The following is a 19,692-nucleotide window of genomic DNA, read 5'->3' as shown; positions in this document are numbered from 1 at the left end:
TGTTTAACTGGTAGACATTGTTCAACCATATCATACAAATATTCAGGTGTATAATTATTAAGTATTTTGTACGTAAAGGTAATTTTCTGTTTTCTTTTCTTCTAGCACTAAATGTTTCCTACCCTAATTCATTATATACGTTTTTTGAGGATGTGCGTCTGAATCCGTTGATGATGCGCCCAGCTTCAATTTGTTAACATTCTAATGAATTACTCTTGTGTATAGTTATCCCATACTACATCACAATATTCTAAAAGAGGTCAGATTAAAGAAAAGTAAACTAACTAAAGACTCCCTGTTTAGTTTATACTTAAGGCGCAAAGATTATTTAAACGCTGATATGCTTTATCAAAGAATTTTAAGAATATGTGCATTCCAAAATCCATTTCATGTGAGAGTAAGTCAGTGGCTTCGTTGTGGACCTTTTTGTGAACAAGATCATTTGTTAAAGATACCGGTCCTATTGCATCGGAGTCTACAATTATCATCGGTAAATAACCGAATTAGATTTTTAAAATTAACAGTTATATCATTGATATTTATCAAAAACAAAAATAAATCAAGTGCAGAGCCTTGGGGAATACCTGCATTCGTATTTTGTTTGGCAGAAGAGTATCCTTCTAGCAATATATGTTGTTCACGGTCAGAAAGATAATCTCAAATCCAATCTAGTATGCTTCTAAATATTCCATTTTGTTGAGGTTTGTATAATACACCCTTATGCCAAACCTTATCAAACGCTTTTGAAATAACTCAGAAAAAAAACCCTTTGGTCTAGATTTTTGATGATTGTATTATATATTTCTAAAAGTTGATACACAGAAGAATCTCTTCGTTAAAAATTATTTTCCCCAAATTTTGCATAGAAGACTAGTTAAAGCAATTTGTCTAAAGTTTCCTAGCTCGTCGGGACTACCTTTCTATTATAAACTGGTGTGGTTTTAGAACGTTTTCACACATGTTAGTTGTTTACTAGTTAATGACGCATTGTACAGTTTCAGTTTTGTAAGGGGTCCAATAATGGAAGGAATACTATTTTTAAGTATCCGTGGAGAAATGTCATCAGGTCCTGGGGGTTTAGAGGAATGTATATTTTTAACGGATCTTCTATGTTTAATATGTTCACAGAAAATGGAGGACCAGGTCCTTGAGGAGGTAATAGGGGTTCTGAACTATCCTCAACTTCTATATTTGCAAAATGTTTGTTGAGTACATTGACTTTGTCAATCGGGTGTATAAAAATTCTACAATTTGATTTAATTGGTGCGGATTTAATGTTTTTTTTGGTTTGGTTTTGTTTGTTTTGTTTCTTTCTTTTTTTTTCTTTATTGAAAATTTGGATATTGGTTTAAATATTCTTAGCCATTCTCCGGGGGGGAATTGCTTTATTAAATATCTGTGAGGTAATTTTTTCTTTGTAATTCTATTTTGATTTGCGTACCATGCTTAAAACTTCATTACGTAAATATAGATATTTATCCCACTGGTAATCATTGATTTTTAAATTTTGCATTACAGTGTACCCTTTTCTTTGTCGCATTTTACGACTAATAGCGCTTAAATGAATGATTTATCCGAGGGTCGAATAGAACCTACTTTTTCCTACAATTTGGAATGTTTTTGTCAACATAATGATTGTATTCTTTATTAAAATTGTCAAAAATATCATTAATGCTGTGATTATTGGATATCTCCCTATCCCAATCGACAACTAATGAATATAATCGTAATTGTTTGTAGCTAGCATTTGCAAACTTCTTACATATCTTTAGTATGAATGTTATTTAAATGTTATAAAATGTAGATGTGCACTCACTGGGCAATGTGTACTACAAAAAGGTGTAAATACATTTACAGATTCAATATTTTTAACAACGTTGGTTATAAAAATACCAATACCCGTACTTCTTGATGCGGAAAAATTTATTGGTTATTTTGCAACATTTGAAAGAGAAAAATTTTGCAACATTTGTTAAAATGCATATCAGCTTATATATCAAAATTAAAATCGCCCAAGAAAAATATTGGCAATTCAGTATTCAATGCTCTTTATATGAATAGAGAAACCAGACTTAAAAGATCTGCTTTGGCACTTACAGGTCTGTATAAAACACCAACGAAAATTTTCCTATTACCATTTTCTATCTCAAGTCATATAATTTCAATATAAGGAACATACATGATCGTTTCTTATGGCATCTAGCTTACTTGGAGGATTCTTTGCTCCGATTATATCGTACAATGAATTTAAGGAAGCCAAAATAACTGTTGGATACATTTGCTTTCTTGTTGAATTGATGGCATCTGCAGCTATAGCGTATGCTTGTTTTGGTATTTACAAAGACAGGGATAACTGGAGTAAAGAAAAGCGACGATCGACTGTAATAATAATCAAAATCATTGTACTTTGGATTTTAGGAATCCTCCAATGCCTGTTGTATGTTTTTTTATGGTATATTGCATATGCACTGTGGTGGTAAAATGTATTTACTTCTACTAAACAATAGAGGATTTAAAAAATTGCGCAGAGTTTCTGCTAAGAATTATATATTGTATGTATATAGAATAATTAATAAAATAATCAGAGAGGGTCCTGGTTTGTGCAGAACATGTTTAAATCAGATTCAGTCGCCCCTCCTGTTACCACTACACAAGTCCCCAATGCAACAATGAAATATTGTATCACGTTGTTATTTACCAACTAAGGATAGCAAAATTCAATATTGTCATACAATTGCACATATAAAACGTACAATACAGATAAGAGAATCATAATTTGGGGAGGGGGGACTATTTAAGAGGCGGTGATTGAAGCCACATTATATTATTGTCTGTCTATTCATAAAAATTTTTTCTGTATACAGTAGTTTTAGTAGACTTTTATTCGTCTTATAGAATCTAATGATTTATTTTAATCTTAATTGTCATAGAGGTTTTAATAAAATGTAAAAATATAGAGGATCATTAAAGCAAAATAACAAACAGCTCATATTCTTTTTAAAATATGTTTTTCAAGAAAAAAACCCACAACTGTAATAAGCAAAGTAACTCTTTTACGTCACCATATTACCGTTCTAATGCAAAGTTATCCTTCCTGAAAAATTACGTACTTTTTTTTTATTCATCCATTCATCTTTTATTTCCTCTGTATTGAGATTAATATTACAATTAAAATATTACATAATAAAAAAAATAATATCAAAAGTAAAAAAACGAGAAAAAATATTCATTTTTTTTTCAAAACTGTAAATATAGGCTTATTTTGATGCTTTGGAAATTGAAAATATCATTTGCAACTGACGGTCCCAATTATGGTCTAATGGCTATAAGATATGTTATCGAATATTTTTGAGAGCGTTATTGAACATTTCAGAATACTTCGGGTAATGCAGAGTCGCTGGTTCACGGAATAGAAGCACAACCACAAGAATAGCATACCCCAACCTATCGATATATAATTCTACCTCGGAAAATGACCCCCAGTCATTATTCTACGGGGTTATAATTCTACTTTACACTGGCACAAGGAGACGAGAAGACGACCTGTTGTAAAAAACCTGAAGAGAAGAAGCTTGACCATGGAGACAACACTTCGGGATGTTTGCTATGATTGTAATTACGATATAATATCTATAACAAATATCAGTCAGAATTTCAACACGGTGATTCCACAACCAATCAGTTAGTTGAAATATATAATGCAATAATATCTAGTTTTGCTGAAGGTAGAGATATCAGATTTGTGTTTTGTGACATCTCTAAAGCATTTTAATAGAGTGTGGCACAAAGGTATCCTATGCAAATTAAAATACTATGGAATCTCTGATAAATTAAAGTAGTCCGAGTATCGCACTACGTCATAATACGGATATTACATGTTTGGTTCGACTTTTACAAAGCGTTTTTGATACCCAGTATTGATTTTGCTCTACATCGCTGTTGTAAACAATGGCAATAATAAGCAATTAGAACGGTAATATATGTATTCTATGAGAGATAGAAATGATTAATGTTGAGAAACTCGATTCTGTTAAAGTAAAAGGAAAAACAAAGTTTCTGATTAACGAGGATCTCAAGTATGCTTATATCTTCTTTTTCTTTTACTAAAACCGGTTTAAATTTAGAGACAGAAGCTATTTCGAATTTAATCAATTGTAAATTAATTAATGTTTAAATGATATCTAACATCGTTGACAGATCTAGGCAGAAAACTGTAGCAAAATGTGATTTTTACGGATTTTTTCGTCAGGGTCTACTTGGTTTAGAGCTTATAGCGTGAAAAGTAATCCGTCAACATATAATTTATTTTACCAGATGTCAATCTATAGAATAAACACCATGAATTTAAGTTTGAGTCCTTAAAATAGTAAATAAATTACCAAACGCGAGACTTGCATTGCATTTTTTGTTTTCTATTTTGATACATCAGGTCCATAAAGCGTACTTACTTACAAAAATTTGCGCAAAATTATCGATGAGATGTGGCTTAAATAAATATTTATACTATATTTTGTATGTTCAGGTCTAATTTCCCCAAAATTGGTAATTATTTTTAGGAAAAACGGACGTCTGGCAAATTTCGTAATTGTCAATAATTTTCGCAAGGGGGTACACCCGTCTGAGAGGTGATAACAAACAAACTAGCATGTAAACATACATATTTTCTTTTGTATATGTATTGTTAGAATGTATATTTATCATTTAAAGCTAAGCTTTTAATGATTGAGCCCATTTAGTGCCGAGTATAGGACTACCTTAATACGTTGGGTTGAAAACTACTTGTCTGATAGAGCCCAGAAAGTAGTCTTTTTTGGTTTCTCATCAACATTGCGAAGTGCTAACTCTGGTGTCCCACAAGGGTCAGCGTTAGACCCCTTTTATTCCTTTTGTACATTAATGACATATCAACACACTTAGACAACCCAGTTAGATTATTTGCTGATGACACATTTTTGTATATTATAGTAGATAATGATATTTTGACATATGAAAATTAACTAATGGTTTTGGTAAAATTAAGGAATGGTCTGATATGTGGGCAGTTGAATTGAGTCCAAATAAAACAGTTAATTTAGATTTTCGTAGAAGGAGTGTAAGTCATCCCAAAGTTAAATTTGGTACTGATGGGCCTGCTATTGTACATGTTGAAACACATACTCATCTAGAGAAAAATTCCAGCAGGATGGAAATTGGAGAACACATATTTCTTGATTTTCTTGACAAAAATCAGTCTAAACCCTGTACTCGTTTGGATATCTTAAGAATGTTGAAACACACCCTTTAAAAGGGATGCTTTGATAAAATTTACTTTACCTTTGTTCGCCTAGTTTTCGAATACTGGAATAATTGTTCCGATAGAGATGCTAATCAACTTGAAGACATTCAAGTTGCAGCAGCTGGAATTATTTCAGAATTAGGGTAAAATTCTTCAAGATCCTTGCTTTATGTTGAACTTGGTTGGGATACACTCGAAGTTCCACGTAAAATACATTGCTTGTGTTATTTTATAAGATAGTTTATGGATTAGCACCTCAGTATTTAGTTGATCTGCTTAGACAATGATTACTACCTCAAAATTCTCATCCCCTAAGGAACCAGGACAGCCTTAAATTTCATGTCCACAAAAGAGAAAACAACCTCTTATATGAAAAGTTTCAACAATTAGACTCTGGAATGAACTCCCATATAATATCCGTAGTCTTAAACAATCTCAACTTTTACACCTACCAAAAAATATATATATTGCTCCATAGCGCAGAAATACTTTAACTTCGAAAGGAAAATGTAATCCATTGTCAACTTCGTAACGCAAACTATTGATTCCTTAAGACTGCCACTACCTTTTTCAATTCAACTCATTCTAAATAGTGACATTAGTCTTACTTATGAACAAAATATTGCAATGTTTAAATATGTACATAATTTACTAAATATACTAAGAGATTTTAATAATCCATCTAGTCCTTCTTATTGTCCTAAACCACAGAACCTGAACCTGTGTATAAAACCTTTTGTTTGTATTTTTTCTTTTTTTTCTTCTGATGAATATTATCATTACTAGTTGCTACCAATTATAGCATTATAATGAGTATTATGTTACATATTGTAATTTCTGGTCATTTGTTTTATATATACATGTACATATATGCATATATTTATCAATATAATATATATTATAAAATTATTGTCAATATTGATAGACACTAAATCTTGTCTACATGACCCTGATCTTGTATGTCAGAGATAATTTATATAAGTAATGCCTGCTATCCCATCCCTTTTAATAATATATGTATAATAAGTTATTGTTTGAATTAAATTAACTTCGCTGTCATTGTGTAGAGGCCATGATTTATATGTGTAACTGTGTGTAAAGACTTTTGCTGATAAAATGGGTCTGATAAGACTTCTAAGTATGACACAGGTTCACTGCTAACAACCATCAACATGAAGGCTGTGATAATCTTAATGGCAGTTATTACTCCAATGGTACACGTATGTATTGCAAAAATATTAGATGTGATGCATTGGTCATTTTATATTCATAAATGAACAATTCTCTAACGAATCAATTTGTAATATAAAGACTGAAGAGGTTGAAATTCATGTAACAGATGTACCTTAACAGTATCTCTAACGGGAAGAAGGAAAGTAAAGGTATATAAAAGAGTATGAGAAAATACTTTATAGATAGATATAGATATAGTTTCCTCTGATCGGTGATAGTTTTATCTGAAGACCCGATCTATTTCCTTTAATTCAAGTACTATTTAACATGAATTGTTATAATGTCCATTATGTAATGAAGAGATTGTAATCTATCTCTTGCTCTGTAAAAAATTTAAGAAAATTAAAAATACCTATATGAAAAGGGGGAGAGGTTCAAAAAAAGTGTATTCTGATACATCTGTTTTACATTGTAGGCATTTGCCCTGAGGATGTGTAATACGGGGTCCGAATGTAATGCAGACGAATGTTGTGTGTCCAACAACCCTCCCCGTGGACGCAGATTCCTGGACACCCACAGTCACCTTGGACATTGTGTTCCCATGGGAACGGACGGGTCTAGTAAGACTGAAATATACTGTACTAACTCAACGACAATGATCTTTTAGTTTGTAATAGACTATATTTCACATAGAGACTTCCTCTGTGAATATGAGTAAGTTAGAGAATAGCTAGGTAGGATGCCACTCGGCTTTCTACTGGTTGCTAATGGAAAAGAGAGACAATTCCGTTAAATTAAAACAAGTTCTTTATTCTTTAAGCGTCGGATGGAAAGTGCATTAAAACAGAAAGAAATTTCGAAACACCCTGTAGTAGAACACAGCAATGCGAAAAGGCGAGATTGTTTTTACGCTTAAAATCTAAGGATCGATAATTCCGCATAAGTATGAAAATGTATAACGCTTATATGATGTAAGAAAACTAGAAAACAAAATATAAAATGTTTCCCCCTTGCCTAAGAAAGCTTTGTCCTCGAAGCTGCTTAAATTTTCTTTTCTACAAGATATTTTTTTTATTTCAATTATTCAATGTAATACTAAACTATAGTACTGTGCAAAAATATATACTCAAAATTTGAGAAATTGAAAATCACGTATCTATCAGTGAGAAAAATTATGACAAATGCAATACATGTATAAACATCATTACTATGAGATATACTCATCATCAGGATGACTAAAAGACAAACTAACACTAATATCATGAAATATTAAACAAACAAAATGCCTTTGAAGTGAATATACATGTATATAGCGATGACACATATCGTGTTACAAAATCAATAAAACAAATGTATTTACAAGCTGGAGCATAATAAATGAATGTTAAAAAAAATGTTATTATATGTCACATTGTGAGATTTAGCCATATAGTAATTTTGGCCACAGAAGAATAATGTTTGTAGATTGCATGAAAACAAATGAAGAACAATGTACTCACAAATAAAATAAATCCACAATTGTATGTAAAATTAAGGTACATATAATGCACATAAACCTTGATAGTACCAAGATTAAATGCAAAAATGTACAAACACAAAAAGAAATGAATTGTAAAACAACTTAAGGGAGGTGTTCTTTGGTAGTTAAAGCATCAACAATGAGAGTACCATAATGTGGTAATGACTGATACAAACTATGGTGAGTGATAAAAACTTGTTTATCGCAAGGTTGTTGAGTTATTCTTTTGGCTTGTAGAGCGGCGAAAAAAATTCAAGGGAATGGTTGATTTAACATTAATTGTACGTGTCCCAGAAATATTTCTGACATTAAAATCTGTCCAATAAATTCGCATTTACGAAGAAAATGGGTGTACATAAACATCAATTTCATGAATGTTAGAGGGAGGACAAATTTTCAAAATGAAGGACATAATGGGAGATTGAAAACAGGGATCAAAATACATTCATGTCCATTTGTCAATTCAAAAACAATTTTTTGTATATCTGTGCTTTTGCTTATTATAGAATAATAAAGTGTCAATACCAAAAAAATTAAAATAACAAAAATTGTTATAGATGGTTTAAAATTATCTGAATTTTAAAACTTTAATGTAACATATATACAATCTAATATTATACAAAATTCCTCAAACATCTATTAAAGATTGACTAACCTATCCGGGGTCGTGTCGATTCAATTCTCAATGTTAAATAACTCGTTTTAAAAGGCAGTCACACATAAATAATAGTGACAAATAATTTAGTATGTTCAATAAATCTATTGGTCCGGGAAAGTAGATTATCTCATTTGTGAGTCAAAACCATTATAATACTTATTTCTTAGATCAATACGTTTAAATGAATATGAAAATATATCAACATGATTTTTTTTGTTCTAATTAAGATGAATTACAAGCTTTTTTCTTGGAAGAAAACTATTCCCTTCTAAAAAGATTTTTTCAATTGGTTTGTTTTATTTTATTGGCATATATAACATTTTATTTTTATACCATTAAACTATCTGAGTGGACGTTGTGTTCAAATCACGAATTAACCCATTATTTAAGCTCTAAATTTAACCCAGCTGTTACAATGTAATGTATTTCATTGCTCGGACCAAAGATTTTATATATAAATATAATTAGAAAGAGCAGTTTTGAGCCAATAGTAAGCAAGTTAATGACAGCTCATCTTCCATGCATATATACTGTTACCAGTGGATTGTCTTACATGTATAGGTTGTCTTGTGAAATATTCACATCTTACAACAAGACCGGAAGATGTTGTGTACGCATGCCCATGCAGCAATGGTCTGCATTGTCATGGCGATGGTGTGAACGAAGTTCCACTCGGAGAAAGAGGTAACCAATCTCGGTCTTACTTTCATCCTTCCCCTCCTCTCATAATTTACCTTTAAAAATTCGATGCATATAAGCCTCAGCTCCATATAAAGCAAAATCTTAAAATTTTCTTTTTAATTTCACATGCATGTATTTTATTCCATTAAGGTCACTGTGTGTCGTGAAATTGAAGAAATCCATCCAATGGCTGAAGGCCTAGCTTCTTTTTGTTTAAATAAATATGTTACTGTCATTTGTCTTGTTGATTCATCATTATTCATCATTAATAGATTGATCAAATAATGCACTGATGGATCGTTTTAGTTACTTACTTAACTAGACAATTCAACTAAACCTGAAGGCTACAAATGAATGTGGAAACAAATAAACATATTAACTTACAAAGCTTTTGAATGATAGTAATGTAATTTATAGTAAGCGCAGAACTTATCCATTTATGAAATTAAATATGCATTTCCACCAATGCAATACGTGCAAATACATAATTCCTCACACTCAGGTTTGCTAAAAGGGTCCTAGGAGAGAAACTTAGTACGATTATTGACGGTGCTTAACACTTGAATTAAAATTTCCCGTATAAATCTGGTGTTATCTGTCATGATGAGTTTTAATTGCCAATGTCATACTGTTCAAAATGTAATGGATGGCCTCCAGTTGTTATAGATGGTCCTATTTATTATAATACCTTGGACAAAGTTTTAAAGTTAATGCGATTTGTTCGTAAGGAAAGTCAAGAAATGTTATCCAATGTGTATCTAAAGTTTGCTTCCGGCATAATACTCCAAAATATCAGCCAATGTTGAAATTTTACGGAATTAAATTGTTAAACTGTTGGGTAAAACTATTTTCAACTTATTGACTTTGAGACATCTTTACAAGGTATCCAAACTACCAGGGCATAAACGTCCTCTTATGTAGCCATGTTCGGTTCCTTGTCTGCTCTGTCCAGGATGGGAGTATCCTATTATGTAACCACGAAACAATAAAATTCTGGAAAACCAGTTCATGGTGAGGATACAATTTTCTGTTGAAACGGGAAATGAAATTCTTTATTTAGTTTTTTGCACCTTTTATGTTTTAAGTGTGGATGGATTAAGCTGTTCAACCCCGAGTGATTCCTGTAGAAAAGTTGAAAGATGGAATTATTTGATTTTAAAAATCGGTTAGTGCATTTAAGTAGATTGATATAACAGGCATCAAATATATACCATTTTGTGTTTCAAAACAAACATTTCTGCTTTTAAATTTTATCAATGGTAATCATACGTACCATTTAAAAAACCCCGGAACTACTCAGAGTATTTTTTCCCAGTATTAAGCTCATTTAAAATCAAACTGAATCAGAAAATCTCCGGAAAACTCTTGTAAATACAGACCATTCAAATTCTTCCTTTTAGATTAAAGCTTCCTTGATTGTTTACAATTAAAGTGTTTGACATTTGGACATAGCAAACATACTCAACTGCAATGTAAAATTGAATTAAGTCAATGACCATGAAGCTTATCTAAAACACCTGTTTATACACTGGATGTCTTTTTTCAGTCGTTCATTGAAATGGCATAACAGAATGAAGACAGCAAGCCGATTTCTTTCTCCTGTTGAATGTGCTCGCGGGGAGGAGGTTGGTGAAATTGGATCCATCCTCATCATGTCCATTGTGCTTGGGATACTTGTAGTGCCTACTGTTGTGTATGGACAACGGCCGGAGTCCGACACCGATGCCGTTAATATCGTCACGGGAATCAACGTAACCGTTAGATTGCTAGCGGCGGTAACGCTGGTTGTTGCATTTTCTGCAATTCGCAATAACATGCAGGAGTGGGTCAACGATAAGAGCTCCAACATGATAATAAAAACCAAATTGGTATTTATCTGGATTTTTGGATTCGCCAAGATGGTATTCATTACGATAAAAGTCCTGTTCTATCTGAAATGCAGATATTTAATATCACTCGAGTTGACAAAAACTATAATCACTGACTGCTTCACAAGCATCATATTTGTGATTTTACAGCTTGTCTTTTTTCAGTATGTTGCGCGCTATACCTTTACGACCAAACCCATCATTAAATATATCTCCTCAGTTGTCGCCATCGCAAATGTTATGGATTTTTTCATAGCGCTTACATTAAGTGTCAACGAAAACAAAGATCTCATTTTCGATAGAAATGAGACAGATATAGAAAACTGCACCGGATATAGCCTCAAAACAGTCAACAACATCATGTTTATCAATGAAGCTTTCAAAGCACCAATCAATCTTCAATTTTCGGCGCTGGCAATAACTCTTGCTTTCAGTATGAAGGCAGATGCTGAAAACCTATTAAGTCAGTGCAATATCTTGGGCTTAAAATTTTCATGGACGTCTCCGAAGAGGTTGGCAAAGATTATCACTACCATTTTACTTATGAATGTTCCCCTTCTGGTTTGTGCACCATTCAATATTTTAAATTCCGAGAGTGAAACTCAATCCCGGATATGGTTGAGTTTAATGTTTGCACAAAAGACGGCTGCTCTAATTTGCATTTTATCTATTAATTATCTGATGTTTAAGAAACTGAAATTGACCGTGAAATATGTCAGCATCAATGCAAATGAATTCATGCTTTTACTGAGTACTATCGGGGTAATGTCTTACATGTCGATGCAGGCATTTTACCAACGTGACGTCGATGGTATTCTGACGTCATTGATTGCCATTAGCCTGCCCTCTATTCTATACCAGGTTATCATCATTTTATTTGGGAGACGAGTGGACCTTATTGGCAATGAAATTTCCGCTGTACATTCGATTCAACAACTTGTGCTTATCCTTGGTTGCCAGAACATAGCAGTATGGTTCAACGATTTTCTTTACGGCGTTTGGGACATGTCCAATGACCATATACTTCGACATAGTGTATTCAAGTATATAGCACTCATACTGTACCCTTTGTTAGCCTACTATAGGTTTCAATCTGCTATGGAGCTTATGGAGTTGTACTGCCACGTGTCTTGAAATACAACATATGCAATTGCTTTGAATTAAAAGTTAATGTATAAAAAAAGATGTGATTGTAAATCCAAATAAAATGATCGAGTCTTATGAAAATAAAACCTATTGTTTATCTGGAATGTTGACTAAACGAAATTAAAATTTTATATATGATAAAGATTATTATGACGGTCAAACGTGGAATATAAAAAGGCAGATGAGCATACATTTTATTTCAATTTTTCCGTGTACGATACATGTAAATTAAATGTCGCGTTGGGTACTTTTTAGTAATACAGAAAACACGGAAATTTTTGATTTGGTTCAGTTGGTTGTTTCTTTAAATAAATACACTCAGATAGGAAGGGAGTTTGATAACATCTAAGATAAACAGATTAACAGGTGTGAATATAAGACGTCCGATAGACATTGCCCCTATAAACCAAACCATTCTTGCAATATGCTTTGGACTCTGTTCAATATGTAATATTTTGTGTCATTAATGTATTTACATCTTATTTAAGGTTGTATGATGTTGTATTTACAACTTATTTCAAGTTGTATGACCACTGGTATAGACATGTTGATATTAAATCGTTTTATCTATCTATATCATAATATTTAACGTACATTATACTGTCCTTTCATGAATAATGATCGAAGACAAGAAACAAAATACACATTGAGCTGTAGTAATATATTCATTTAAACGCAAAAAATATTTCTAATAATTTTTGACGTGTGAATATTTATACATGCTCTGATTCTAAATTTACAAAAAAAAAATAACTTAATAAAAACAGACGTTTGTAATCAAGAAAATAATGGAACCTCAAATATGTTACCTAGCAACTGACTGCCATGATAACAAATGCTGTGTTTCTAACGTCCGACCGATCGGGAAAAGGCAGACGAGTTTCCATGGTCACTGCGTTCCATTTTGAAAAGCTAGAGACGGTAGATGTAAAGGCTCTTTCTGTTACACACTGAGTAGCGTGCTGTTTTGCAGGATGTCTTGTGAGGAATGGTAACGCCACCTTCAGACCCACTGAGCTGGTGTTTGCATGTCCCTGTACACCGGGTCTATATTGTCATGGAGACCACCACTATGACATACCCTCGGGAAAAATTGTTACTCATGTTCTCCTTTTCGTTTAGACATAGAATTTTCTGATTTTCAAATTTACAACTATACCTTATCACAATTTCGCACGTTTTCTTTCTTTTTTTTAGGTTATTGTGAAAATCCATAGATTTCTGCTCTGACCCAAGATCCCGGCGTATTTGTTAATTTTAAAAATGATAATCGTGTAGGGAAAAAAATACAAACAGAAATTAAAAATGAATGACAAGGAAGAAAAAAGTGCAAAAAATATATTTTATTTAATAAAGAGCTAATGTATGCGTTTTATGTTATTACGTAATTTGCACAAGATATTTGATATGTACTCTCTCGTGGTAATAGGTTCTACATTGTATTATTTGCTTAGCTGTAAGCCCAAGGTTCACAAATAACTACAACATACATTTCTCTACAAAAAAAAACAACCCCGAGTGCCTCGGTTGCTTACTACTCCAAGCATTGTTCCAAAAAGGTTAAAGGTAAGAATTGATAAGTTTAAAACTATAATTTGAAATATCAGTAAGCAAGAAGTAAAGTGCAGAAAACTTAAGTAAAAAACTATGATAGGTAGGATAGATATGGGATAGATAGATAGGACATGCAAATTCTCTTAACTCATAATTTATGAATTTTCCCAAAACTTTAAAGACAATTAGTTATCTGAAAAAGTTGTTCTAAAAAGGATTTGTCAATTGGTTTGTTTTATTTGATTTGACATATTTAATACATCGAACTTTTTATCTATATATCTGTCCATTTAACTATATAAGTGGAAGTTGTGTTCAAATAACGCATTAACCCATTATTTACGCTTTACGTTTTAACCGACCTGATAAAATTGTGATGTATTTCCTTGCTCTGACCAAAGATTTTATTCATATACATATAATTAGAACGAGCAGTTTTTAGTCAAGGATAAGTTGTAAATCAGAGTTGAAGCCAGCTAATCTTCCATGCATATAAACCGTTACCTATGGATTGTCTTATCAGCTAGGTTGTCTTGTGAGATATTCACAACGAGACCAGAAGAGTTGTATATGCATATTCATGTTGCAATGGTCTGCATCGCCTAGGCAATGCTTTGAACGAGGTTTCACTCGGAGAAAGAGGTAACAAATCCCAGTCGTATCATCATCATTCCCCTTATCTAACAACCTACCTTTCAAAATTCGCTACTGATAAGCCCCAGTCCAATTTAAAATCTTATAATTTTCTTTTTTATTTCCTTTATTTTATTCCATTAAGGTCACTGTACGTCATGAAATTTAAGAAATTCATCCAATGGCCGAAGGACTATAAACACAACCTAGTTCTTAATGTTTGAATAAATATGTTGTCTCGTTGATTTCTTTTTCATCAATTGATTTATTGATCGAATGATGGATTGATTGATTTTGGTTTAATATCTTAACAAGACTATTCAATTAAACATGAAGGCTATAAACGAATGTGGAAACAAATAACCCGTTAACTTGTAAAGCTGTTATTGAATGATTATACCGGGGGTATAGTATTTTTGGTATTTGCGGAACAGCATATTTCTATATATATGTTTAACTATGTTTAACTTATTGGCTTTAATAACATTTACAAGGTATCCAAACTACTGTGGTAGTAAATGTGTGGCTATGTTTGGTTCCTTGGCTGCTTAGTTTACTGCTACTTGTCCAGGACGGGAGTATCTTATTATGTAACCACGAAACTATAAAATTCTCGAAAACCAGTTTTTGGAGGATACAATTTTCTACTGAAACGGAAAATGAGATTTTTTATTCAGTCTTTAGCACCTTTTATGCTTTAAGTGTGGATGGATTAAGCTGTTCAACTTCGAATGGTTCTTGTAGAGAAGTTGAAAGGATGGAACTATTTGATTTTTAAAATCGTTTAGTGCGTTCAGGTAGCCTTATAGAGCAGGCATCAGATATAGAGTTTTATGTGTTTCCAAGCAATCTGACGCTTTTATACATCATAAATAATCATTATTACCATTTCAATATACGGAAGTACTAAGAGAATTTTTTTTCCAGTATTAAGCTCATTTATAATCAAACTGAATCAGAAAATCTCCAAAAACCTCTTGAACATACAGATCATTCAAACTCTTCTATTTATATTAAAGTTTCCGGAGTACATTCAGTTGTTTACAAATAACGTTTCTGACATTTTGACATAGCAATTGCACTCAACTGCGATGTAGAGTTGACATGTCTTTTATACTCTGTGTGACTTCTTTTCAGTTGTGCATTGGAATGGCATGACGGAATGGGAACAGCAAGCCGATTTCTTTCTCCTTTTAAATTCGCCGGTGGGGAGGAGGGTGGTGAAATTGGATCCATCCTGATCATATCCATCGTGCTTGGGATACTTGTGGTGCCTACTGTTGTGTATGGACAACGGCCGGAGTCCGACCTCGATGCCGTAAATATCGTCACCGGGATCAACGTAACCGTTAGATTGCTAGCGGCGGTGACACTGGTTGTTGCATTTACTGCGATTCGTTATAACATGCAGGAGTGGGTCAACGATAAGAGCTCCGACATGATAATAAGAACCAAATTGGTATTTATCTGGATGTTCGGAGTCGCCAAAATGGTATTCATTGTGATACAAGTCCTAATTTATCTGAAGTGCAGGTATCTAATATCACTCGAGTTGACAGAAACTATAATCACTGACTGCTTCACAAGCATCATATTTGTGATTTTACAGCTTATTTTTTTTCAGCATGTTGCGCGCTATACGTTTACGACTAAACCCATCATTAAATATGTCTCCTCTGTTATTGCCATAGCAAATTTTATGGATTTTTTCATAGTGCTTACTTTAAGTGTCAACGAAAACAAAGATCTCATTTTCGACAGAAATAAGACAGATATAGAAAACTGCACCGGATTTCGCCACAAAACTGTCAACAACATCATGTTTATCACTGAAGCTTTCAAAGCACCAATCGCTCTCCAATTTTCTGCGCTGGCAATAACACTTGCTTTCAGGATGAAGTCAGATGCTGAAAAATCATCAAGTCAGTGTAATATTTTGGGCTTAAAGTTTTCATGGACGTCTCAGAAGAGGTTGTCAAAGATTATCGCTATCATTGTACTTATGAATGTCCCCCTTCTGGTTTGTGCACCATTCAATATTCTAAATTTCGAGAGTGAAACTCAATCCCGGATATGGTTGAGTTTAGTTTTGGCACAGAAAACGGCTGCTCTTATTTGCATTTTGTCTATAAATTATCTGATGTTTAAGAAACTGAAATTGACCGTGAAATATGTCAGCATCAATGCCAATGAATTCATGCTTTTACTGAGTACCATCGGGGTAATGTCCTGTATGTCGATGCTAGCGTTTTACCAACGTGAAGTCGATGGTTTTTTGACGTCATTGATTGTCATTAGCCTGCCCTCAATTCTATACCAGGTTATCATCATCTTATTCGGGAGACGAATGGATCTCATTGGCAATGAAATTTCCGCTGTTCACTCGATTCAACAACTTGTGCTTATCCTTGGTTGTCAGAACATAACACTATGGTTCAACGATTTTCTTTACGGCGTTTGGGACATGTCTAATGACCATATACTTCGGCATAGTGTATTCAAGTATATAGCACTCATATTGTACCCTTTGATAGCCTACTATAGGTTTCAGTCGGCTATGGAGCTTATGGAGTTGTACCGCCATGTGTCTTGATATAGTTTAAGAAGTATTTTCTTCAGAAATGTACACAGAGGTATAAAAATGAATATTGATCGAACAGTAGGCCAAAAACAGCCTATATTAGTTCTTTCCATTAAAGATCAAGGCACATATACATGTATATTTATAACAGAAGAAGTGTATATATCTTTAAGTTTTACATGTATATTTTACTAATTTATAGAGGATACGAAGATAGAGCGACTAATTAATAACAGATTTGAGCTTAGAGAGGGAGAGAGAGAGAGAGAGAGAGATAGAGAGAGAGAGAGGGAGGAAGGAAGAAAAAATATTTGTATATATATAGCAGCTATGATAGACTGAGGATTTGTTCTACATTTACATGTAAGATACATTTAGTACATTGTTTATCATTGATGTTAAGTTACATTCTAAAATCTTTTATTGCCCAAATCAGCATTAAAATTGCTAAAAAAAAAATGTCTTAGTTGACAATGAAATATATTTTAATTTTTTTGTCCATGGTTATATAATTTACTGGATTTTTGCTTTGTATACTTTGCTTAAATTTGGGTATTCTAGTTGAAGATTTTACATTGTCTGGCAAAGTGTTCCATAACTTGACTGTTGAGGGCAAACAGCTATTTTAGTGTGCAACAGTTCTAGTAATTGGAATGTGAAATTAGTTATCATTGCGTAGGGAATAATTACGTGAAACTGGTAGACATTGTTCAACCATATCATACAAATATTCAGGTGTATAATTATTAAGTATTTTGTACGTAAAGGTAATTTTCTGTTTTCTTTTCTTCTAGCACTAAATGTTTCCTACCCTAATTCATTATATACGTTTTTTGAGGATGTGCGTCTGAATCCTTTGATGATGTGCGCAGCCTCAATTTGTAAACATTCTAATAAATTACTCTTGTGTACAGTTATCCCATACTTCATCACCATATTCTAAAAGAGGTCGGATAAAAGAAAAGTAAACTAACTAAAGACTCCCTGTTTAGTTTATACCTAAAGGCGCAAAGATTATTTAAAGCTGATATGCTTTATCAAACAATTTTAAGAATATGTTCAGTCCAAAAACCATTTCATGTGAGAGTAAGTCAGTGGCTTTGTTGTCGACCTTTTTGTGATCAAGATCATTTGTTAAAGATACAGGTCCTATTGCATCGGAGTCTACAATTATCATCGGTAAATAACCAAATTTGATTTTCAAAATTAACAGTTATATCATTGATATATATCAAAATCAGAAATAGACCAAATGCAGAGCCTTGGGGAACACCTGCATTCGTATTTTGTTTGGTAGAAGAGTATCCTTCTAGCAATATATTTTGTTCATGGTCAGAAAGATAATCTCAAATCCAATCTAGTATGCTTCCAAATATGCCATTTTGTTAAGGTTTGTATAATAGACCCTTATGCCAAACCTTATCAAACGCTTTTGAAGTAACACAGAAAATAAACCCAACATCTTTTCCGTTGGTCTAGATTTCTAATGATTGTATTACATATTTCTAAAAGTTGATACACAGAAGAATATCTGCGTTGAAATTCTGATTGGTTTTTAGATAAAAGATTATGCTCTAACATGTAGTTGTAGAGGTATTTAAAAATTATTTTCCCCTGATTTTGCATAGAATACTAGTTAAAGCAATTTGTCTATAGTTTCCTAGCTCGTCGGGACTACCTTTCTATTATAAACTGGTGTAATTTTAGAAAGTTTTCACACATGTGTGAGTTGTTTACAAGTCAATGATGCTTTGTACATTTTGGTAAGGGGTCCAGTGATGGAAGGAATAATATTCTTAAGTTCCTGGGGTTTAGATGGATTTATTTTTTAAACTGATCTTCTATTTTAAATATGTTCACAGAAAATGGAGCACCAGGTCCTTGAGGAGGTAATAGGGGTTCTGAACTATCCTCATCTCGTGAGATATTTGCAAAATGTTTGTTGTTGTTTGTTGTCAATCGGGTGTATACTAAATGCTAAATATATGTAAATATATGTATACTAAATGCTGTATACTAAATGCTACCATTTGATTTAATTGGTGGGGATTTAGTTTTTTTGTTTTTGTTTTGTTTTTTTTGTTTTTGTTTTGTTTTTGGTGTTTTTTTTATGGAGAATTTAGTTATTGATTAAATATTCTAAGCCATTCTCCAGGGGGAATTGCTTTATTCAATATATGCAAGGTAAATTTTTCTTTGTAATTTTGTTTTGATTTGCGTACCATGCTTAAAACTTCATTACGTATATGTTGATATTTATCCCATTGGTAATCATTGTTTTTTAAATTTTGCCTTATAGTGTACCCTGTTTCTTTGTCGCATTTTACGTCTAATCTCACTAGTAATGAAAGGTTTATCCGACGGTTGAATAGTACCTAATTTTTTGGAATTTATTGTCAACATAATGATTGTATTCTTTATTAAAATTGTCAAAAACATCATTAATGCTGTGATTATTGGATATCTCCCTATCCCAATCGACATCTAATCGTAAATGTTTGAAGCTAGCATTTGCAAACTTCTTATATATCTTTAGTATGAATGTTATTTAAATGTTATAAAATGTAGATAACTAGTGGTCAATAAGTTTGATAAATGAGTTCA

At 32.6% G+C, this 19,692-nt stretch overlaps 3 protein-coding genes across 7 annotated transcripts in view; all 3 read left to right on the top strand.

Moving 5' to 3' along the window:
* LOC128189364 (uncharacterized) overlaps positions 1 to 19,692 on the top strand; it is a 24,283-nt gene extending 4,591 nt beyond the window's left edge. The window contains exons 1-2 of one of the 3 annotated variants that reach the window (XM_052860942.1): positions 13,750 to 13,886; positions 15,645 to 19,692. In XM_052860942.1, the coding sequence (XP_052716902.1) occupies positions 15,670 to 17,100 (1,431 nt within the window). In that variant the 5' untranslated portion in view covers positions 13,750 to 13,886; positions 15,645 to 15,669 and the 3' untranslated portion in view covers positions 17,101 to 19,692. Of the gene's footprint in view, positions 1 to 13,749; positions 13,887 to 14,419; positions 14,517 to 15,644 lie in introns of those variants that run through there. The other 2 variants (XM_052860941.1, XM_052860943.1) reach the window with 2 other exon arrangements.
* On the top strand, positions 6,360 to 9,541 carry LOC128189368 (venom protein 164-like). 2 transcript variants are annotated; one of them, XM_052860950.1, is made up of 4 exons: positions 6,360 to 6,495; positions 6,924 to 7,068; positions 9,187 to 9,309; positions 9,457 to 9,541. In XM_052860950.1, the coding sequence occupies exons 1-4, from the start codon at positions 6,448 to 6,450 to the stop codon at positions 9,471 to 9,473; spliced, it is 333 nt and encodes a 110-aa protein (XP_052716910.1). In that variant the 5' UTR covers positions 6,360 to 6,447; the 3' UTR covers positions 9,474 to 9,541. The 2 variants fall into 2 exon arrangements, with proteins under 2 accessions (XP_052716910.1, XP_052716911.1); XM_052860951.1 differs by having other exon boundaries at positions 6,374 to 6,489.
* LOC128189365 (uncharacterized) lies at positions 9,674 to 12,824 on the top strand. Of its 2 annotated transcripts, XM_052860944.1 has the most exons (3): positions 10,198 to 10,317; positions 10,392 to 10,471; positions 10,853 to 12,824. In XM_052860944.1, the coding sequence occupies exons 2-3, from the start codon at positions 10,446 to 10,448 to the stop codon at positions 12,306 to 12,308; spliced, it is 1,482 nt and encodes a 493-aa protein (XP_052716904.1). In that variant the 5' UTR covers positions 10,198 to 10,317; positions 10,392 to 10,445; the 3' UTR covers positions 12,309 to 12,824. The 2 variants fall into 2 exon arrangements, with proteins under 2 accessions (XP_052716905.1, XP_052716904.1); XM_052860945.1 differs by lacking the exon at positions 10,392 to 10,471 and having other exon boundaries at positions 9,674 to 10,317.

This window comes from Crassostrea angulata, chromosome 6 (genome assembly GCF_025612915.1).
Source record: "Crassostrea angulata isolate pt1a10 chromosome 6, ASM2561291v2, whole genome shotgun sequence".
Taxonomy (NCBI): Eukaryota; Metazoa; Mollusca; class Bivalvia; order Ostreida; family Ostreidae; genus Magallana; species Magallana angulata.
The sequence above is the reverse complement of the archived record's forward strand: the minus strand, read 5'-3'. Positions and strand labels throughout refer to the sequence as shown.